The sequence below is a fragment of the Notothenia rossii genome (genome assembly GCF_949606895.1).
Source record: "Notothenia rossii genome assembly, chromosome: 8".
In the NCBI taxonomy this organism is placed as follows: domain Eukaryota; kingdom Metazoa; phylum Chordata; class Actinopteri; order Perciformes; family Nototheniidae; genus Notothenia; species Notothenia rossii.
In genome coordinates this window covers 69945099-69969119 of record NC_136906.1, presented here as the reverse complement: position 1 = coordinate 69969119, position 24021 = coordinate 69945099, and the positions used below count along the sequence as shown (strand labels likewise).

Below are 24021 nucleotides of genomic sequence, written 5' to 3'. Positions count from 1 at the left end.
CTATGAGAGACAAAATGAGAAATAAAAATCCAGAAAATCACATTGTCTGATTTTTAAAGAATTTATTTATTTGGTCACCTACAAACGAACAAGATTTCTGGCTCTCACAGAGCTGTAACTTCTTCTTTAAGAGCCTCCTCTGTCCTCCACTTGTTAACTGTATTAATGGCACCTGTTTGAACTCGTTATCAGTATAAAAGACACCTGTCCACAACCTCAAACAGTCACACTCCAAACTCCACTATGGCCAAGACCAAAGAGCTGTCAAAGGACACCAGAAACTAAATTGTAGACCTGCACCAGGCTGGGAAGACTGAATCTGCAATAGGTAAGCAGCTTGGTGTGAAGAAATCAACTGTGGGAGCAATTATTAGAAAATGGAAGACATACAAGACCTCTGATAATCTCCCTCGATCTGGGGCTCCACGCAAGATCTCACCCCGTGGGGTCAAAATGATCACAACAACGAACAATGAGCAAAAATCCCAGAACCACACGGGGGGACCTAGTCAATGACCTGCAGAGAGCTGGGACCAAAGTAACAAAGGCTACCATCAGTAACACACTACGCCGCCAGGGACTCAAATCCTGCAGTGCCAGACGTGTCCCCCTGCTTAAGCCAGTATATGTCGAGGCCCGTCTGAAGTTTGCTAGAGAGCATTTAGATGATCCAGAAGAGGATTGGGAGAATGTCATATGGTCAGATGAAACCAAAATAGAACTTTTTGGTAAAAACTCAACTAGACGTGTTTGGAGGAGAAAGAATGCTGAGTTGCATCCAAAGAACACCATACCTACTGTGAAACATGGGGGTGGAAACATAATGCTTTGGGGCTGTTTTTCTACAAAAGTACCAGGACGACTGATCCGTGTAAAGGAAAGAATGAATGGGGCCATGTATCGTGAGATTTTGAGTGACAACCTCCTTCCATCAGCAAGGGCATTGAAGATGAAATGTGGCTGGGTCTTTCAGTATGACAATGATCCCAAACACACCGCCCGGGCAACGAAGGAGTGGCTTCGTAAGAAGCATTTCAAGGTCCTGGAGTGGCCTAGACAGTCTCCAGATCTCAACCCCATAGAAAATCTTTGGAGGGAGTTGAAAGTCCGTGTTGCCCAGCGACAGCCCCAAAACATCACTGCTCTAGAGGAGATCTGCATGGAGGAATGGGCCAAAAATAGCAACAGTGTGTGAAAACCTTGTGAAGACTTACAGAAAACGTTTGACCTCTGTCATTGCCAACAAAGGGTATATAACAAAGCATTGAGATGAACTTTTGTTATTGACCAAATACTTATTTTCCACCATAATTTGCAAATAAAGTCTTTAAAAATCAGACAATGTGATTTTCTGGATTTCTTTTTTCTCATTTTGTCTCTCATAGTTAAGGTACACCTAGGATGAAAATTACAGGCCTCTCATCTTTTTAAGTGGGATAACTTGCACAATTGGTGGCTGACTAAATACTTTTTTGCCCCACTGTATATCATACAAAATGATAGCTTTAGTTGCTGCATCAACAAGGTGGAGTATTATCTGCCGGGAAGAAAACAGTAGAGATGGGGATTAAAAAGGGAGACCTGGAGGGATGTCACATGCCAAGTCAGACACATATCAGGTGGGACAACGAATTCGTGCTCTGGAGGAGAACAGAAACACGATGTGCTCCTCATGCTTGTTCAAAACCGCACACAGCCGAGGGAACAGATCCACAATGAACGGTGTGGCTTAAAAGAAACCACAAGAGAAGCTTAGGCTAATAAAGGCATGTTAGCAACAAGGCTACGCTGGATGTGTGGGCATATCGACGTCAGCTAACTCCTACAGACAAAGGGAGGACTTCCACCTGGGGGTCTGTGGTCTAAGCTCATCCTGAGGGGGGGACTGGGTATGAAACATCTGTTGGGCTCAGGGCTAGCCTCACGGTTGGAAAGTGGTCGCTAAATCTACCCCAGGGAGTCCCCAAAAACCAAACAGTGGTCCCCACCCAAGCCCTCCCATGACCTCTGTTAGCACGTGCCACTCCTAATGACCCCCGGGGGTCAAAGGGCACTAGGCTAGAGGACGCTTTTACTCTGTGTGTCTGAGCATGTGTTTTTCTTATCATTAATAAGATGGGATGTGAGGGGTGAAAGAGAGAGGGGCTCAGAGGTTCTGAGAACACCCTCCCTGATGCTTGGATGCTTGTCCAGACGCCCACAGAGACACACAGAGAGAGCGTGTGACAGAAAGAGAGACACGGAGAGCCGGAGAGAAAGAGCCAGTGGAAGAGGAATACATCATTTTAATGGTCACTTTTATGACCTGGGAGAGGTGGGTGGCAGTCTGAACGCCCCGTCGTTGACCGGGGTCCGTCAGACACCAGACAGATGCATCAGTGTGTGAGAGCGACAGATGTAGCTTTCTTCACTCGTCCTCTCCACAGTGGTTTGGATTTAAGTGATTGTTGGGTGGGGCAGTGGTGGCCTCAGGCCCTGGGTAGTGAGGTTGTGACAGGAAGGTCATAAAGGGAAGATCTCCTTTCACTCGTTCTCCCCGCTGTTGTGCTAAACACGATAAAGAGTAGACCAAATCTATGGAGATGGAGGAAAAGACTCTTGGAAGGAGCTCAAAAAGAATCTGAATCGGATTCTGCTTGAGAAATAATCCTTGTCAAAAACCTAAATGAACAAATCGTTGTTGAATAAACAAATATCTGGTTTGATTATAATGAGGGTTAGATCCATATGCTATGGAAAAGAACTCGAATAAGGTGCAGATTTAAAAAGGGGCAAATTCAGGTTGTTGCAATTGGTAAGAAAACATTTTGACATAGTTTCAGAATTAATCTCAAATTAAGCCATAATAGTAATAAAGTTAATCAAATACACGGCCAAATTATTTGAGGATATTATATATTATAGAGCGTTATCATGAAATGAATTGTAACCTTCTGCTCACCGCAATGCTTCCTGGTAGTTGATGTTGACTTTCCTCTTGTTTTCATTTGCATAAAATATAATTTATTGTCTTTTATTGTGATTGTAGTAATGTGTTTTTATGTGATTGGAGTATTGATTACATGTACAGCACTTTGGCCCGACCAAAAATCGCTTTTAAATGTGCTTTATAAATAAACTTTGATTTGATACGAATTTTAACTTTGACTGATTTCCCCAAAACTATTTCTACTCTTTTCTTTTTAATCCTAACCTGAGTTCTCCACAAACTCAACTAATTGTATTTATGAATACACCTACAGTAAGCTTTTGTTTCCACACCCCTGGACACACACAATTTGCAACTCCATTTCTTTCCTTACACCCTGGCTGCCCTGGCTGTTTGGCATCATTAAGATCCAGTATAGCCTCCCAAATACAAAAAAGAAATCTGTAATGAGTTTTAATGCGATAACAGCAAGACAGCATACCTAAGTTCAAGCATGCACTCTGAAGAAAAGAGAGGTATTTCCTTCAACACAAAAGGAAGGTGGAGGTGGGTGGGCACTGAGAGGCTGAGCTTTTTGGGGAATTAACAAGCTTATCGGGGGGGGCTGTGCTGTGAAAACAAGCAATAGAACAACTCTTGAGGAGCGCAAGGAGTGAAAAGCCGTCTGCAGCATGTCCAATGGGACTTAGCAGGAGATCCCTTTCCATTTACAACAAACCAGGACAGGTCTGCGGCAGTGACCAGACTAAATGGGAGAGCTTACCTTCATCCTGACTTTCACGGAGAGTTTGTTTTTGTAGTTACCAAGTAACTGGGGTCTGCTTGGGTAAAACTCTTTGCCTGTTGAATTTAAAGCCTCAATTTGTACAATAAGGATGAACCCTCTTCCGTTCTGTTATTAAATATTATATTCATTATGAATTAATCTGTTGATCATTTTGTTGATCTGAATTTTGAAAAACTATGAAAAATGTCCCTCAGAGCCTGGTGTGTGATGCTAATGCAAGTTTAAATACTTTGAAAGGACTTGCCACGCTATTGGATGAATTGCTATTACATTTGTTACTATTAGATTGGTGATCTAAACTATTCAATATGTCGGTTTATAACAAAATACCTGTGGGAAATATCCCTTTCCCATCAGCTTCAGCTGTGCTTTGTGTTTAGTGATAATAAACAAATCATAGCATTCTAGCATCGGCATGCTAATTTAAATCTGACCATATAGCATTCCGATTCAAGAATTTGGTTTAAAGCACTGTTGTGAAGAAAAATGTATCTCTTTACAGACCAAATTCACTTTAAAATAAAACAATTTTCAACAACCTATTCCATATTATCCAATATTTCACAAACTTATTAGCCAACAGCTCAGGGTCTTGAAATACTTTTACTATTAATACACAGGACAGAGCTATCAGAAGTGAGTCAACATACCACAAGAGCCAAATACTTATTGTTATATTGAGTTTAATAATCTCTAACAAGAATGTTACTTATGCTGCCATTGGAAATGTGGTTCACTTTTGCCTGGTCGAAATTATTTTTGGATGAAACATGGGAGAAACAAGAGAAAACTCTATCCCCCTCTCATGGTTCCCTCCCCCATTACCTGAGCCCGCCAGAGGGGCCTGTAAGCAACAGATTAGCAGTGCTTTGGGGAGCGGGCTGCTGTAGCGTGCTGTAATGCAGACTGTCAGTCCGACACAGTTGGGGGGCTACACAATGCCTTCTTGTTCAGACTGGCCCTTCTGTGCCCCACCTCTCTACCTCTCCATCTCGCTCTCTCTTTCTTGGCCTCACAGATTTAATCAAACCATAAACACTAATGGTGTTCAAAATATGTGTTCCTCTCCTATACTTAAGAAAGAATGAGATGAAGAGGGACTGAAGAACCGATGAAAAAAAAGATTAAAAGAATGGCAGATCAAGGCGGACATGCTGACTCCTAAACCGAACATAAATCAGCCCCCAGGAAACAGAGAGAAAGACGGACGGGCGGAGGAGGAGGGGCATCAAAGCATGGTTGACATTCTCTGAGATGCGGTGGCAGAAAAGGTGTGTGCGCTGGTTTTCTGGGTGTGTGTCGAGGGGCTTGTTGAGAGCATAATTCAACAGCCAGCACATAGGTGGGGTGGACATGAGGAGATAATTGCTATTGCAAACACCCACCAGTCTCTTTCTCAACACTTGTTTCTGTTTATCTACAGCTCAGCTTCATCCTTTAACTGGTTGCTGCAACACTTTGGAGCTGGCAGCAGCAGCTCTGACTGCTTATCTGATTGCCCACAAGCTTTCTGCTCACAGAACTCTCTGTGGAAAAATACCGTTCTGTCGCCAAAATGTGACAAATTAGATTTTAATTAACAACACCAAATGTTGGCTAAACAGAGATGGCAAAGATGTGAGGATATCCCTCTGAACTGCAGCTGTGTGCAGGGGTGTCACTGAGGAATCTCTCCAACACGTTCACTGTGTTTTCTTTGGGGCTTCTTACACCTCCCCCACATAAGAGGGCAAGTGCAAACACACACCTGCGATGTCTACATATAGAACTTTGCAGTTAAATGCACCAGGAATTAGACCCCCTCTTCTTTCCCCAATAACAGTTATCACTATACCTGGGTGGTTTTAGGGATTGACAGAAATCTATTCTAAATAATGATTATCATATTATGGGCTGACGGTTTTCTGCTGATTATAAGTCTTGATGTAGTTAGAACTCCTCCACAGCCGACGCAGGTCGTTTTCTGTGCAATCTTAGTTTACTTTGGGAGTTTCGCCCCAAAAATCAGACACTGTTTAAAAAAGTGACACCTACTCTCACTCAAGATTATAGGGATTTTTTACAGCCAGTGTAAGCCCTCAGTCAACAAACTGATAACACCCAATTACAGTATATTGCTGAGACGCTAAGGTTGCTTAACACCTGCAGTTTGGTTTATTGGTTTCAAGTCTCGAACCACATGTGCACAGGTATGTTTCAAACAGCTTTGCCTTTTGTCTACATGCAAATGGCTAAAAACAGACCTTTTGCAAAGAACCTAACTTTGTTTTGGGATGTGTAAGCATGGAAAAGTGTCGCAAATAAGGGGACATTTAGTTTAAGTGGCGAGCGTTGCCAATATTGTGTTGATAATAATAATAATAATTTTGATTTTTATAGCGCATTTTAAGAAACCCAAGGAAGCTTTACAATGGGAGATAAAATAACAAAACTAAAAATAATAATCACACAGACACACAGGTTGAAAAACAGGTTGCTGGGTACTGCATTTTAGCGAACAGATGGTGTTTGAGTTTTTGTGGCTAACAGGACTTCTTACATGCTTTTTGGAGTTTCCCTTGCCTATAGTGTGTTAGGTCTTTGTGTATGGAAAGGGTATGCATAGGTTAGAATCCAAAGCCTGAAACATTTCAATTGGACTAATTTGTTTACATCTGTAACATAATGACATCACTATGTAACAATTGCGCTCAGAATGCGCTAAGGGTGCCATGACTACAATATCCAACACTCCTACCACATAGACCCACATGTAATACAAGCTTGGAGTGAGCCTGAGAGTATGGAAGACAAATAATGCCAAAGTGTTGCCTTTTGGTTCTGGACCGTTTTCTTTTTTTTACTTTTTAACAATTTAAACGGGCAAAGCAAAGTTACCGAATGTCATCCTGCTTCATCAGCACAAAATGATCACAGATGGAGAAGATAAAACTGATGAGTAGCCATATTTGCATAATTAGACTGCATGAATGGTAGAATCAGGATTAAAAAGAGAGTTCCAGTGTACCGACAACAGTTTCACTGAACAGTATGCCTGGCAAGTGTGTGTCTATTCTTTTTGTGTAACAAAGACATAACTGACACACTGGGTTAGTGTAATATTGCTCCAACAGCAGCCAAATCACTTATTGAGCATTACCTCAGTCAGGATGTGCACCCTTCCAGTACACATATCTTGGCCCACGAGACATAAACTTACTTTGATTTGTTAATATTGCTTATATGCCGGGACTTGACTCAGCGGAGACAAAGCTTGCCTTTAAGGCTATGTCTGATTTTAACACCTTCACATTCATCTTGTCAACACTTCTGTATCCAAAGCTTGGTCCTTTTATTCGGGACTTTCCTTCAGCGTATTGTATAGCAAAAAACAGATTGATTGATTTAAAATAAAGCTCAGGTTTTACAAAACACTTTTCATCAGTTAAGCTATGACTTTAAAGTGTCTGTGTTTGTTAACGTGGGAGGTGGGCTTGTTTAATTTGTTTAAGGGAAGAGTTGTTTCCTGTTGTAAACACACATCTCTCATCACCAACATGACATTGTTGCTTTATGTGTGTGTTTGTTCATGTGCTTATTGTATCCAGGGGGGAAGAACTTACATAGTAGGTCATGTCTTTCATCGCTATCATGTTGTGCCAGACTTCCGCTTTAAATCACACACTCTCTCTCTCTCACACACACACACACACACACACACACACACACACACACACACACACACACACACACACACACACACACACACACACACACACACACACACACACACACACACACACACACACACACACACACACACACACACACACACACACACACACACACACACACACACACACACACACACACACACACACACACACACACACACACACACACACACACACACACACACACACACACACACACACACACACACACACACACACACACACACACAATGGCTATAAACAGGGGAACACACATCCAGAAGATATCCACATTACATCTCCAAGCTGTCTACACCTAAAAGCTCAAATGTCCCTAAACGTATTAGACTGTTGATGTCAGAGAAGTTGCGTTGGTACTAAACCCTTAAGATGGGATTTACACTGTTATATATAACCGCATCGCTCGGCTATTAATGATACTTGTCCACAACACGCACGGATAGATGGCTGGATATGATGGCTGGATATGATGTTTCGAATCTCAGCAATAAATTCTTAGCATTCAGGAAGAACCATTTTCTGTAATGTGAAGCTTGAAAACCTCTATATCAATTACCTCTGGTATTAAATAACCTTTTTTAGGCTGTTCTCTTTTAGACCCAGCTCTCCAGTTAAAACATATCTGATCAGTTTATCTCACACTAAAGCATTTCTTATTGAATCGTATCTTCTCTTTTTAAAGTCAACCTGATGAGTTGTAGATCTGAACTGTCTATAACTTTTGTCATTTCAATATTATGTAAGCAACACCTTAATGAATGTAATATGGGATTTGAAAGGATTTCATTTTTGATAAGCGGATTCGAAACAAAATTTGGTGAAACGTTTTTAAACCCCGACCAAATCCTTCTGCAACATGTCTATAAAGAATTTCGATGGATTAAGGAAATATAAACAATAAAGGTTTGTATTTCCAACCTCGCAAGTTTCCTTCAAACACTTTATATATTCAGTATGAAGCAGAACAATACATTAAATAAATCCCTTCCTAGTTGACACCCAACAACTCTGTGTGTTTTGATACTATCAGGCAAATGAATCGAAATGCCTTCCTCCTTTGGGTGCCTTGTTCACAGAGACGGCTCTTTGAATAGCAGCACCCCCTCTCCATTCAGCAGCAGAGAAAAGCAGCCTTATGCCAGGCAGTCGCAGTCCGCCTCGCCGCCTGCCTCCACCGCAGTAGACAAAACAAGTGGGAGGCAGGATTTGTTTAGACAGAGCTCACCTGGCGCACACAGACACAGAAACAGTGATCAGGCAAGCCCTAGGGAGGAGTAGAGGCAGCTAGGAGGAGGAGGTGGAGGTAGTGGAGGAAAAAGAAGGCAGGAGGGCTGATGAGGAGGGGGAAGGGTCTGAGAGAGGAGAGCATGGGGTTCAGTGTGCTACCCTTATCCAACACTCAAAAATCAGAGCGGATTAAGATTGAGGGGCCTGGAGTAGCGATCAGTAGATGGAGGGGTGTGTGTGTGTGTGTGTGTGTGTGTGTGTGTGTGTGTGTGTGTGTGTGTGTGTGTGTGTGTGTGTGTGTAGGCAGTTATGGGTATAGTTAAAGGGTAATAGCATAGGTGGATTTGTGCGTGTTAGCTTAGACAGCTTGCCCATAGTGAAGCTATCAGCTGATCTGTCACCTAGGAAGGATCAAGCTCCCCAGTCTTTATACATCAGAAGATCAAGCACCACTTATTTTAATAAAGTAACACAATGTTAGTAGGGCTTTAACAAATAACTTTTGTATTCATTGAATCGTTGTTCAAGAATTAAAAAAAGATACCCATCACAAATGTCCTGACCAAAAGGGAGATATTCCATTGCTAAATAAAGTATGAAAAACCTGCACATTGCTAAAGTGTATTCATGTGTTCTTACTGCAAATAGCTTTTGTCATGTCATTTTATGCTGCAGCGATATCAGACACTCTTTGAAAGTTAAGTCAAGTTGTATAAAGACTGAGATGTCCTCATAGGGAGGATGATGGGTTGGAAAGATGGGTCAAACAAACTCAGGACTTTCACCCAGGAAACCGCTGAGTGTCACCTGTCAAACCAAAAGTCAACCACTGACTTATTTACATTCAGTACCGGACTTACGTAGCCTATGTAACTACATTTACATACCTGTTTGAACCCTAAACTGTAATCCTTTCTTATACATAACCAATTTGTTTTGTTTGAGTTCTCAACGTTTGTATGTTTAAAAATGAAGCCAGGAGGGAATGAGAACATGGTGCAAAAAGCTTAAAATGCATATACAGTACATGACACTTGAAATTACCCTAAAAGAAGCGTGTTATTCATATATTGATCCAACACAACTTGAGAGCCTTACTTTGAAGTTAACCAAACATCTTTATCCTCTTCTGAACTGAATTTAAATTCATGAGCTGAGGGAACAGCATTGTGTTGACTTTCTCTCTACCTTTCCCGACAGTGGTCAACATGTGTGATGAGGTTTGACAGGGGGGAACAAAGAGCAAGATGGATGATAACTCCCCCTAACCACACACTCACAGTTACTATGGGTTGACCTCAGTTGACCCTTTGGCCCTTCAACAGCCTCACATCCCATTGACTGAGGTTAAATAGCTTTTTGCCTATGGGGTTTTATGACAGCGGAAGAGAAGAGAAGTTGCTTCACTGTAACCTTTTAGCAGCGCCATATAGGTTATCCAGAAACAACTGATTCTGAAATGTTCTACAGTTAAAAAGAAACACACAATACATCTGTGTTTTGTAAGTAACTCTGAGTCAAAAGGCCCAGTTGTAGCAAATGCTGGATTCCTGTTGTGTAACGGCTTTTATTTCCAAACAATTCCCTATTCGTTGCTCTGCCCTACCTTTACAACCATGTGTTGACAAAAATGATAAACTGCTTTCTGTCAACATTACAAAACTGTTCAGGAGACCAGATAACAGCCAGTGAAGTACTACAAGTACAATTCCTCAAATACACACCTGCCTAAAAGTCCGGAGAACACATTTTACACTTCTAAGTGAAGGCTGCAACTACCGTTTCAATTTAATTAATATTCTGATTATTTTTCTATCAGTAAAATGATTTATTGGTCATCAAGAAGATTACATATTTGTTTTCTGCCAATCCAATTCTAAATGCATCACGTTATTGTATGTGCTGGTGGTAAAATATGTGAGATACATTCCATATACCTGGGGTGCAGTGAGGTCTGTATTTATAACAAAGGCAAGTGTGCGTGATGTTCAATTCTGGTAATGGATGGTTTGCTGCTAGCTGTGAAGAACAGTTACATAGCAAGCTGGTCACATGAGTAAAACTGAGAAAGTACCTACAGGAGAGAATAAGGTGTCGAGCTTCTATACATTTACGGTTTATAAAAACCAACATAATGCAACTTTTGGTAACTTTCAAAACATCATTAAGCTAGCTTCCTACTACAGAAGTTAGCCTGGGGGCTTTTAAGTGTCGCCCGGCTCACTCCACACCTCTAATTAGCCGTCAGGCGGCTGTATAACAGAAGATGATAACAAGCGGGGAGAGACTCAATCTAATCATGCAGTAGGTTGTTTCCATGATGAAATATGAAACTGCCATGACTCCGTCTATCAGCACACAATGCAAACACAAGACGCATAGAAGCATGAACTATAAATAGCATGTGATAAAAAGTTGCTAAAAAAGCCTTTGGAAAAGCAACAGTTGGCTATGCACCTTGCTCATGTGACCAGATTGTCCACCATCACAGACCAACCATATGACTCGAGTGACAGATGTTCTAGCACTTCTGTCACCCCACACCCTGGCAGCAAATGTCAATCAGAGACCTCCTCTTGGTCTCCAGGGAGACTCCAGCTGGTCAAGAATGTGAGAACTGAGGGTTTTCTTTGTCCCTGAGGTATTCTGAGTCCCCTTTCTCATTCCTGTTCATTCAATTCCTGTCAGCATTTCTGTAAAAGCATGTTGCAAAGAGTCCCTCATGGGTTACCTAAGGTACATCTTGGGAGTCAACACGAGCATGGCTTGAAACCTAACCTCAAGTGTATGTAAAAAAAAAAAGGAAGATCCCTTCATGACAGCAGGTCCTCTCCATCCCCCTACAGAGCAACATTATCAATGAGCCACTGAAACGTCCAGAGGTTAACTTGCAGAGCATAAAAATGCTGCACCAAAGCTTTCAACAAATTAATTCCTTCCTAGATTTGCATCATCATTTCTTTGTGTTGGTAAACCCGCTCCAAGCAGCAGAAAACCTGGATTCACCCGGGCTAATAGTTTACCCTTCTTGCTTAATCAACTGTTGTTTAATGTACTCAGAGTATTTATGACAAAACCAACAACTACTGACACATGCATGGTAATTAGAGAATCACAACCTTGTTAACAGCCTTCACTACACAGTGATCTTTAGCAGCTCATTAGGCTGCAACATGGACACATGCACACACATTCGTACACACAGGGCATGGTACATACATCTGCTCTTGCACCTTTTCCCCACAGTGTTAGCCTGCTCGTTTCCAACCAATAGACCCATTAGAGGCCAATTAACACCGACACAAAGCTGCCTTCCTGTTTTATGGCACTGTAAACAAAACCTGCAGGCTTGCCTTGGGTTCAGCACAGCTCAATGGCCTTTAATGCAACGCAGAATAACTCATTACTTTAGTCAAATAAAAGCCTTCAGATTCCGTCACACTGGATGCACATAAACCTGAGGTAATGGGCAGTTTCCAGGCACTAATATGACTTGCATTGCATTTACCTTTAATACTAAGTGTATAAAGCCAAACAACTTCTATATGGTGACACATTAACCACATCCCCTGTATCTCAATTGTATAAATGGGATATGCTGTACTGATAAAGCAACCCTTAATCCCTACACAGGTGGCCGTAGTAAAGGAGAACCTGTTGTTTGAAGTGTGACTCAGATGCACCCAAAAGATAAGAAACATGGGTCTTTTCCGCATGTTTAAGTTGTGCTTCCAGGTTACACGTTGTTGAAACAAACATTAGAGTGTGCATGCTGCAGCACGCCAGAGGCACGGGTCTTCCTGAGAGAAGTGCGCGCGACAACACTCTGAAATCACTGCTCACAGTTGTTTTGAAAGTCGTTTTAAAGCATACATCTGGACTTATCCTATTTATTTTTTCAATATCCTAGCGTGAAATCAGTGCACTTCTCTATCGTAAAGTGTAATGAGGCTTGAGTGCAGACACAAACAAGTGGGGCATCTGAACAAGCTGCTGTATCGTTACTTTTCAAGGCTACAAACAGAGGTTTTACACTTCTTTTTGACCAAAAACAACATATTTATTCCCAACCTGAGAAGTCTGAAGAGCCCTTGGTGAGATCGCAGAGGACGCTCACACACGTTATTCCCAACAGGAGAGCATAAGTGACTGCTGAGAGAGTCCCATCTGAGAAGAACATCCTTGAAGCCTCGAAGTTTGTGAGTTTATCCAAAGCATTAGGAAGTCCAGCAGCTGCATTGGGGTTCAGGATCCGCGTCTCTTGCGGGAGGTGCGCAGTGCCATGCCTCTAGTCCTCCCTCATCCTCCTCCACCACACTTCTGACAGACTGCGGCTCGGGGCTCCTCTGGGCTGCAGCACTGCTCTCTACTCTAACTGCGTGTTGTGGTGTGGAGGCAGCCCACCTGGAGCACCGCTGCTCCCCTGCAGGGTCCCAAAGACCCAGAGTTCCCAGCAGACACATGCCGTAAACATGGAAGGGCCCATGTGTCACCCAATGAGGACTTCACATTTGAATAATGTATGCAAATGTGAAATACTGGAGTGTACATTACGGAAAGGATGACATACAAAATTAGAAATAAAAAACACATAGCTGATAATAGATGGAAAAAATGGACTGATTAATGCAAAAACTAAAATACACATTTGTATTATTATTAGTAGTATTATTATTGGGGCTAAAGCAAAGAGTAGGTTTTTTTTTTAATAACAAGAAAGCATATGAACAGATGTCATTTTTTCATTCAGCTCAGTTCCTGTAATTATTTTTCATGTTTTGTTGTTGTTATTATTAGCTTATACTGTATGTAAAAATATGAGTTTATTTTCTAAGCAAAGTGCATTTGTTTAATTAAATAGGCCTACAGAGTATACAAATACAAATACTGGTGTACTTCTAAGTGTGGATAATATTAATTGTAATAAAGTATCCATTAGGCTATTTATTGTTGTGTTTTACTAAAGTAAAGCCTCTTAACATCCGTTTTTTTTTTGCCCAATAAATGTATTTTTTTTAAATCATAAAACACTACTTTAAAAGCCTGTCTGGAATAATTCATAAATACATCTATAACCAAAAACATGTAATTGACTCTCCGGATGTTGTTGATGTAGCCAACAATATAAACACATACTATCTGTAAAATAAAAAAAATCTGTCATCTCAATAAATCAACATTTGTATTAATCTGTTATCACGGTAGGATAATTGTTAGGGTTCTCTTGCTTTCTTTCTTATATATAATTGATATAACAGTTGCACCATCTTGTGGACAATGTACTTTACTGCAGATTCGAAAAAATCGCGTTTCAATTAAATTTGCCCTACACGGCTTCCGTACGCGTTTCCATGTGACAACAGAAGGTCAGACATGGCTGTCTGTGGGAAAGGGTTCAACAAAATGATGTTTTCACTAAGCTTACGACGACACCTCCGGCTCCGAAATGAACGTAAGTAAACACAACAAGCGTAAAATTCTCCGTTCTACTTTGAATTTGCTGTCAGGCTTTGAAAACATGCAGTATTTATAATGTTCATCCTGACGTATTAGGCGAGCTAATGCTGCTAACGGTACATTGTTAGCTTGCGACTATTTAACCTAATAACGACCATTATTCGACTCTACTGTTATCTTATGTTCTTGTTTTTATTTCCAGGGTTCATATCCACGTGTCTGTGTCGTCTTTCTCCCCACGAGGAGCCCCCGAAGTTCACCCCTCCATCTAAACCTGTCATTGTTGATAAAACACAGACTGTGGCATCGCTGAGAAAGTAGGATGTATTTCCATTCTTTCTCCAAATACTGCATTCTGCGTAAAGTATGTTTTTCTGTAAGTGTTTTGTCTTCCTTTTCCTAGGTTCCTGAGCCCAGAGTTCATCCCACCCAGACAGAGAACAGATCCTATAAAGTTTGCCATGGAGAGGAAAGACATGATCCGCAGGAGGCAAGTGCTCAACATCCCTGAATTCTACCCAGGTAAGACATTGGTTAACCCCCACAACATTCATACACTGATTCACCCAAACACCTTTCTCTTCTCTAATCTGGGGAATATCATTGACACTTTTCCATTGATACAAGTTAAATCAAAGCTACAAGGCCGTATATTTCTCATGTCCTAGCAGTAAGTATACAGCCAGATTATTCTTATGCTTTCATTTCAATACAAATAAAATGGACAACATGTGATATTGTCTCAAATCTATTGCAGAACTCGGAATCAGATATAACTTGCACCGTTAACTTTCAGACTTATATATTCTTTCCATATAATAACAATATTATAATATGCTACGGTAATGAGACATTTATTTAAATAATCAACATTATTAATCATTCCATAGTTTTTCCCCCATTTTGTTTTACTTTATATAGCAAACCTTTTCGAATAAAAATTACTGTGTACTAAACAGTTGTTTCTATACTCATTTTAAATGTCAATTATTGTTTATTGTTTCAAGGGAGCATCCTGGCAGTGACCATGGCCGACACAAATGCAGCTGGGAAAGTGAGCCGCTTTGTTGGCATCTGTATCCAGAGGGGGGGGACGGGGCTGGGAGCCACATTCATCCTGAGGAACATCATTGATAACCAAGGTGAGGTTTATTTCTGTTCTGTGTAAGTTCTCAGGAACAAAGGTCTACTGAAAAACAGGACATTTCGCCAATTTGAGTAGTTGATCGTCAGAAAAAAAAGTTCTCTTTTGATAATGACCAATTGTCATCATTTGTTCTGTAAAAATGATGGCATAACTTGCTATTTTTGGGTAGTTGCATCCCTTCTGACATATTTTTGACACACAATGTGACATCACTGTTACCTGGCATGAAGGTATATTTAGTCTTAAGTCAACCAAATAGTTTTGTCATTGATTTGTAAATGAAGTAACTCACTGTGACCGTCCATTTCCTACACTATTTCTGTATGATATACAATGTTTCTATGACATTAAGGTTTTCTTGTGTAGTCACAAAGTATGCTGCTTCTCAACCTGAGACCCTCCCTCTATTCATGTGTGTTCTCTCTTTAATAGGGCAACACAGGCTTATTGTTTAAAAGAAGTGCTGTCATTTAATTGCAAAATAACTTTCCCCATACTGAGGTTCATCCAATTATACAAAAATTGAACCAGTTTGCCTTTTAAGTTAAACTATAATTTCAATCATGTGTTTCTTCAGGTGTGGAGATTTGCTTCGACCTGTACAGCCCTCGCATCCAGAAGGTAGAAGTGCTGAAGTTGGAGAAGAGGCTGGACGACAGCCTGTTGTACCTGAGGGACGCTATGCCTGATTACAGCACCGTGAACCCGGACATGAAGCCCGTGCCCATCTCCCCCACTGGAGAGGTGCCTTTGAACGACGTAAGAGCGCCTACAGGGTCTGAATATGTAAAAAAAGAGCTGGATGAAATGGTTCCCCTTTAAACTCATGCATACTTATTATTGGTTTGTCTCTATGAAACCTGATGTACTTATATGACTCTTGTATCTTCTTGGTCGAAGGCACTTTGGATAAATGCAATGTAATATTGTTAAAGCTATTGTTAGAAACCTATCCTATTATCATTCTTATTAACGCAGGTATTGTTTCTGGTGACGTTGATAAATATTTTCCAATGATTGGGATTTTCTCTCAATTCGCCAGATCAAAGTAAAGATGCGGCCAAAGCCATGGTCCAAACGCTGGGAACGACCAAAATTCGACATCAAGGGCATCCGCTTTGACCTGTCCCTGACGACGGAGCAGATGGAGCACGCGCAGAAGTGGGCGCAGCCATGGAGAGAGTACGACATGCTGAAGGAGTACGACACCTCCAAACTGGAGGAGCAGATCTTCAGTGAGGTCCAGCAGAACACGAGCAAGTGAGGGATATCCTAAACTGTTAAAAACAGTTGTCCCATCTTACCGTCAGCAGACTTTCACAGGAATGGGAAAAGCCTGGAATGTGAGGTTTTCATGGATGAAGAACACTCTGCTGGATGAAGTCAATCACCACAAGCCCACAGTGTAAAAATGTGCAGGAGCAAATATGGAAGCTGGAGTCTGAGGAGTGATGTCTTCTTTGTGTGCGGCCAGTCTACTGTACTGGCCTTAGTAATCACATCAAATACGTGTTTTCTATAATAAAAATACATTAAATAATCTTTCTTTTGGATTACATTTTGTTCTCTCAAGAAACAATGTGATTTTAGTTTAGGTTATTTCTCTTTGCTTTAAGGTTAGTTACATGTTGGTATTTGCCCTGGAGTTATGAAGAGTTGACACTAGGTGGTGCTACTCCTCTTTAAACGTCACATCCACCAGCAGTTGCATAACCAAGTCTTTGTTGTGTCCTACAGTGTTTAGAGGGAAACGCTGCCATGCTAAATAAACAGACAGTGTATTTGTTTTAGTTGAAGAAATAATGAAGAGCCTGTTTGCAAAAAGCAGCTTTACCGATTTATCTGATGTAACATCTGAAAAGGGGGGGTTTATAATCACATGTTCCAGCTTTGAGGGGCTTCTGGGTATAAATTACCAAAGATTTCAAGATAAATCAGTAAACCTGCTTCTTGGATCAGGCCCCAGTACCTTGCACTTTCAACAAATAAAAAAAAAGCAACCCTGGTAGTCAAGGCCCATACACCAAGGACACCCAGTAGTGTTTTACTGTTGTGGATGGAAAATTGTGGTGTTGAGCTGGTATGTTAGAGCGTCAGTAGGGTAGTATAAAAACACTTGGACTCCTTATGTTATGTCTGCTCACTGAATGTGTGTGTATGTGTGTGTATAAACACCCAGAATGAGTCCCTGCACTCTAATTTCTCCATATTACAGGATGAGACGCGTAGAAAATGGTCTTTAATACAGGAGCAGCAGATGTTTACTGAGCTCATTACGGACCACACAGATTTCCTGTGTGGAGATATGGAGGAATAAAGAGAGCGCTTACTCCCGCTGCTTTTGAGGTGCTGGAATGGAAGAAATGCAGTTAACTTTTAACGACATTTTTGGGGTAGAATTAATGATTTCATCCAAACCTTCACCTGTTAATAACTTATATCAACTTCACTTCAGAGTCACGTGCAGTGTTTAGTCCCAGTGTTGACTCTCATGTACTGTGTTCAATCAGAGCTGACCTGCAGCAATGAAAACCAACTCCATCTGCTTGTGTGTACAGTAGACTGAGAGCTGGTCCTGCACATTGTCATTATGTTGCCCACTGAACCAGCTGGCCCTTTCACCTTTTCATTTTTTAACTCTCAGTATTTCTGTTAGCGACTGATTGATGTTTTCATGTGGAGGCGGTAACGGTAATGTTTATCCTGCTGATGCTCTAGAAGCATTCCACGGCGACACCACTGGACTGGTAAACCAGTTTAAACCACAAAGTTACTCAGTCTGAGTAACTGCATCAAGGAAACTTCCTGCCTCAATGTGCACGTAGATGTGTGTGAGTGTGTGTGTGTGTGTGTGTGTGTGTGTAAGTACTTCAGGGTTGTGATCTCAACTGTATGTGCCTCCCATGCCCCCAGGTTGACTTCTCTGCACCTGGAGTGAAGTTAAAGCCCCTTAGCTGGGAAAGGAGATCAAACACCAGCTCTTTCACACATACACACGCACACACACACACACACACCGACACACACACACAGCGACTTGTAGACAGACTATCATATCAGCCTTCACAGACAGACACCTCAAGCAGTGCCAACCGTAAACGTCTGGGACCGCCTGTCTATCAATCGTCATGCGGAATAAGATATGCTCCATTTACGCTTGCCGTGGAATTGGGGTGGGGCATGCAGGTCGGAGGAGCCCATAATCCCACCCCTCAATAACAACCCACTGTAAAGCATGGTGGGCCGATGATAGCTACAGTGCTACACTACTATGAAGGTCAGTGCAGGAATGTAGGGAGGGACACACTCTTCTAATCTGTCTTCCTCCCCTTCACTGGTGCTCCCATGACCTTCATCTCTTTGAAGGAGGATCGCGCCTGCTTTGAAAAGGAGCCAGGTTGATGAATAGGAGAGGATGTGATACAGGGTGTGCAGTACTCCCACAGGTTGAGATTTTGAGGTAATGTCTTCCCCACAATGCACTAAATGCACCTTCTCTAACATCTCTGTCACCGTGTGATTTCTTACTCTTCTGTCTGCAGGCCTGGGGAAATTAGTTTCACTCTCTCCGTCTCTACAAGAAAATGTGAACTGGGTATGAGCCGTCTGAGTGTGTGACAAGTGCAACGGGACACTGGGCCACCCATAGGCCTCAGGTAAATTACACCCTGTCACTGTGTGTGTGTACATGTGTGCATGCGCATGTGTGTACGTGCTACTCAGGGCCACCCGTAGTCCTAGGTAAATTACACACTTGAGTTTCACCATATGTTTCCAGTGAAACGACACGACCGTCTGCTCCTCTCCCGACCGTCCCATGGGTCTGACGGGGGCTCCTGCTGCCATCACTCTCTCTTTGTTACACGCTCACACACCAGCCGAACAGTGCGACAGCTGTTGGGAAACATTACATTGCAAGCAGCTGATGCCTGAAGCCGAACAGGCACATATCACAGTCATTTTAATAATGTGATCCAGTGTGGAGAGTGTCTGGCGGTAGGTGCCAAGGTCAGGGGATCGTTTCCAGTTGGGGTCAAGCATCTGAAAAATGTACAGATAAAAGTGTCAATCGAAATGGCATATGTCCAACAATTCCCATGCAGCTAGGATGACTGTACGAGCACGAGTGGGGGCACTGATAAGAGGCAACTTTGTTGCACTTCCATAAAGTTGAGGGATTTAAGAGACAGAAAAGAAAAGGAAGCGTAAATATCTTTACTTTTAGTACCTAATAAGCCCCAAAAATACTGGATCCTACACCTCAAACGATTTTATTGCTAGACCCTCCCTTCCTGGTAAGTGGCAATCTGCACACCCCTACTTTGTAAGGCAGGCTTCACTTGAAATGTCTTAAACTCAATCTGGGAAACACAAGTGATGTCACAAAGTCATTTTCTCGGTTTTGACTAAGCTCCATCAGAACCACAGAGGATATTTTACAACTGTGTTTACCGGTTGTGTATTACCCCTGTAACTGTAACATAGACTTTGGTATGGAAAATTGGTGGAGTTCCCCTTTAATTTAGAAAAGGATATAATTACATCTGCCGAAGAGGTTATGTTTGTTGTTTGTCAGCAACATTTCAGAAAATGAATAGCCCTTTTTTGGGGGGAAGGGTGAAGCACAGGCCAAGGAAGAACCTGAGTAACGGGGTAGAATTACGCAATATTTTTGACTGGATTGAACGCAGCTTTGGCAGATTGAAGTGCCATTCTAGTTCATTATATACTTTTTGGCATTTTCTGCACTGAAACCTAAGTAAATATTTTACAATTTAAAGGTTGACTTTCTCATTTAGGGGAATAAACTTAGAGTCAACAACTTAAAACAATAAGGGCTGATGATATTCAAATGTGTTCTTATTGTCAACAAATCCCAAGAAAAGACCAAAATCAACAATGATTTGATCCTATAACAAGTATTTCCTGTTTAACCGTAACAACCAAATGTGTATTAATCCCCAACTACAGAATAGTGTCCAAGAAATGCACTATTTACCCCAGTTTAAAATATAGATTAATTAAAGCTATATCGTAGTAAAAACATCAATAAAGGGAGTGTTGAAGGATGGATAAACACACTGCTGCAATGGTCCTGTCATGGGATTTGGAGATGTCTCTGGAAAGGCAGCAGAATAAATGACAGGATGAATGGATTTTAATCACTTTAAAATGGCTTGCACCATCATTGCTGTGTACTTATGTGTACTTATACAATACAAACTGAAGAATGAAATGGAAAAAAACTGTTAAACCTTCTTCAGTTAAAGGTCCCATGTCGTGCTTTTCCGGTTATTACCCGTCCCCTTGTGTGTTATGAAGGTTTTTATGCATGTAAACGGTGTGCAGAGTCAAAAACTCTCAAAGTACACCCTGTAGCGAGTAAAACTCTAACACAGAAAAGACCTCCCCAAAAAGCCTCGTTGGAGATTTTCTAATTTTCCAATGTGTTCTTCTACGATACTCTGACGTGGGGATACCCAGAGAGGGCACACCCTCTGCCAGCCTTTCACGAAACAAAGCTTCCCAAACCTTTCAGCGATTCATGCCGGATATGTACAGCGTAGGGCACTGAAGAACGATGCTGTTCCTACTTTGTTTGGACCAGCGGGAGATTCGGGTACACAACCTGTAATTATTCATTGTTGTTTGTGTATTTATGATGTTTAAAACAAACAAGGGATCTACCACGACTGTTTAAATGGGTAAACGTCTTTCGGGCTACTACGTTGGGATCGCAGAGAGAAATGCTCTCCGCAGACCCATGCTCACAGCGTTATAAACCTTTTTCTTACTCAATATCAAGCCACACTTATTGATTTTACTTTGGCTGTGAGTGTTTGTGTGTGCTCAGGATGAGTTTCGCTTGTTCCCGCTGTATCTCCGACACGGAAACCTGTCTGCTCCTTACAGCAGCTCACAGCAGCTGCGAGCAGCAACGAGCCTCGCAAACGTCCCGACCAATCAGAGCACACTGGACTCACACTCTCTGTCCTAAAAGAGCCGTTTAGGACAGAGAGTGAATACACATACTTTACAGAGATGCTGAATGAGAAACCAATGTGAGTTTGGAAAATTGCACGATATAAATCTATTTTAGTAGACCTCAACAATGGAATTATGATCAGTAGAAATGGCCATGACACGGGACCTTTAAAGAAAAAAAAAGGCTTGGGCCTTGATGAAAAGCCACCCTTCAGTCATATGATCAGAGCAACACTGTGACCAGACCTGAGGCGAATCATTCTTTTGTTTGAAGATAATCCAGTCAGATATGTTGCATAATCACAGAGGCTATTTCAATGTAACTGACTGTACAGCAGGTACATTAAATATTAAGTAATAATCTATGTAATACACAGCCTAACAATGTACCTAATTGACTATAAGACGTGAGGCTATAAGCTGTAAGATGAAAGGAAACACGACATTCCGTCTGAAACGTTTTATGTATCGACACGGTGCCACATAGGAATTCTGCCCAGTCCCTCAGCATTCCTTCACGTAATCAGGTCACAGCTGTCTGAATGTGTCGTTTATGTTTATGTGTTCTCTTTAATCATATTTTCAGTATTTACTTCTTTTAGGATGTCCCTGTCCACATGCAGTCCAAGATAAGAGCACCCAAGGCTGTTTGATGCATTCTTCACATTTCCTTGGTATCACTGCGTGTTCCTGCCACAGCAGCTTTGTGTGTCAGTTGTGTTTTTAACGTTCAGAACAGCCGAGCTAGGTCATAAACACGGCACAATATTCTTTAAGATGGGTTGTTATTCCTGTTTGGTCATGGTGACCTTGCCTGGTACTTAAAAAAACAGCCGTGCGGCCTGAACGTATGCGTCTGCTTTGATGTGAGGGAAAATGTTATGGTGGGAATATTCGCAGTTTCATACCCTGGCCTCTGAGGGGCGCTCTCCTCTTTGTCTCTCTGCTACTGCTCCCCAGTCCCCCGCACAGCTGGTCTTCTTCTCTCCTGAGCTGTAATTGCAGCTCTGTCCTGGGAAATAGAGGGAGGAAATCCCAGAGCTTTCGCCCTGCAACAATGACAATAAAAAAAGAGGTGAGGAAAAGAGGAAGAAAGCGTTTCAGCTGAGATGAAAGAAGGAGGGAGGCTTAGAGGAGAAGGGAGTGCTAGCTCAGGAGGAGTGGAGCGCAGTGGAGGTAGAGAGGCAGAGATGAAGGAGAAAGCAGGAGAGGAGGGATGGTGTTGGTGATGGTAGTAAACGCTTGAGTTTATTAACCTCATTTAGTTGAGAGGCTGAGAGTGAAGGGAAGGGGAGGAGTGGTGTGTTCATACTGTGAACGCAGGGCTGGAGTTTACTAATGAGGGCTGCAAATGCACACACACACACAAACACACACTTTCCTTAGCTCATTCCCTCGCTCATACCAGATTCACCTTGATCTGATGCCAAGTATGCAGGCAGAACACACACTCACAGGAACGGGTACTGCCAGCTTCATCTCACTGCCTGCCTCCTCTGGTTTTCTCTCATATCAAACATCAGCTGAGAGGCAATTCTAACCAAATTGCTATTGATACAAACGTTTGTTTCCCAGCCAAACCACATCGCTTTTGATTGTGTGATGATCTTAAGTGTATATTTTTTCATGCTTTGTGAACACGCTCTGAACGATATTCACATTTATTGGATATTCAGAGTTTTGTAGGACCGTTGGAGGAAACTGAAGCGGTTAAAAGTGTCAATATACTAAAAGGCTTGGGGTCGAGAAGGTCAAAAAAAAAAAGCAGGTGAGAAATATAAAATCTTGCTCGGCAACATGGCCAACCTTGGGGGATAAGGCTGAAGGTCAACTTAAAGATATTGTCTAGAAATGTTGGACACATAAAAGTTTTCTTTTTATCATGAATTCTTATTGTTTCCTTGATTCCCAAACAATAAAACCATACAGCTAACTAACTCATTCAGTTAGTAAACACAGAAGTAAGTAAGTTATGAAGTAAGTTAGTAGGTAAGTAAATAACAAAGAGCTATAAAAAGAAGTATGTATAAGTAAACAAATGGGACACAGTTAAATTGTAAAAGCTACAATACAAAAGAGAATCTCAAATAATATTGGAATACAACATTTGTATTATCAGAATCAGTTTTATTTGACTTCTTACAGAAAGAGGAATATGTAGCAAAAAAAAAAAAGGACTGTAATGACAGCAATTAAAAAAAAAAAAAACGAGTTGCATGTTTGACTTCTATAAGCTTACACACTTACATTTTAAATATAAGGTAAGAACAGAGAAACTTAACCCTTGGCAGACTACTGTGAAAACATCCTTCTGAGGTCAACAAACACAAATGAGACCGAGTCACTCATGCATTTAGAGTATATATTGCATTTGAACAATAACACCATGTTGTCTGTTAATGTCTTTCTGTGACACACAAGGCCTAGCAATCACCAGATTGAAAAATACGTTTTACCACAATCGTGTTAAGTTGACCCATCAGTTTCAGACAAGAAGAGAGGAGCCCATCACTTTATCCACCTACCCCATGCATCCACTATATGAGCTGACCACTAATGACCTGAGATGGACACAAGAATGCACACTTAAGACGCTCGCTGAAGACGAATGAGTGAAGCTGCACTCTGAACTATTGACAAATGGCGTGAAACACACACACACTGCGGACACACACTTAGAATGCGAAGTGAAGATGGATGACACAGTGAAGACGCTTCCAGAACTGAACTGTAGGTGACAAATGATCAGACCCCTCAGTGGGGGGACTGCCCCCCT

At 41.6% G+C, this 24021-nt stretch overlaps 2 protein-coding genes across 4 annotated transcripts in view; one reads left to right on the top strand and one right to left on the bottom strand.

Moving 5' to 3' along the window:
- eva1aa (eva-1 homolog A, regulator of programmed cell death a) overlaps positions 1–24021 on the bottom strand; it is a 224794-nt gene that overhangs the window by 61857 nt on the left and 138916 nt on the right. Inside the window, exon 2 of one of the 3 annotated variants that reach the window (XM_079644108.1) lies at positions 22154–22294. The exons of 1 other annotated variant lie outside the window; for it this stretch is intronic. Coding sequence is in view for 1 of the 2 variants with exons in the window: in XM_079644107.1 (XP_079500233.1) it covers positions 12728–12836 (109 nt within the window). In the remaining variant the exon portion in view is untranslated. Of the gene's footprint in view, positions 1–12727; positions 13088–22153; positions 22295–24021 lie in introns of those variants that run through there. One more of the 3 variants, XM_079644107.1, reaches the window with a different exon arrangement.
- Positions 13992–16801, top strand: mrpl19 (mitochondrial ribosomal protein L19). The gene is made up of 6 exons (XM_079646777.1): positions 13992–14108; positions 14316–14430; positions 14517–14635; positions 15121–15255; positions 15838–16019; positions 16303–16801. Exons 1-6 carry the CDS (start codon positions 14030–14032, stop codon positions 16522–16524), a joined length of 852 nt encoding a protein of 283 aa, XP_079502903.1. The 5' UTR covers positions 13992–14029; the 3' UTR covers positions 16525–16801.

Coding starts and splice junctions, on each gene's coding strand:
- mrpl19 (XM_079646777.1), top strand. CDS start 14,030: ATGGCTGTCTGTGGGAAAGGGTTCAACAAAATGATGTTTTCACTAAGC. Junction 15,256..15,837: donor GAACATCATTGATAACCAAG/GTGAGGTTTATT, acceptor GTGTTTCTTCAG/GTGTGGAGATTTGCTTCGAC. Junction 16,020..16,302: donor GAGAGGTGCCTTTGAACGAC/GTAAGAGCGCCT, acceptor TCAATTCGCCAG/ATCAAAGTAAAGATGCGGCC.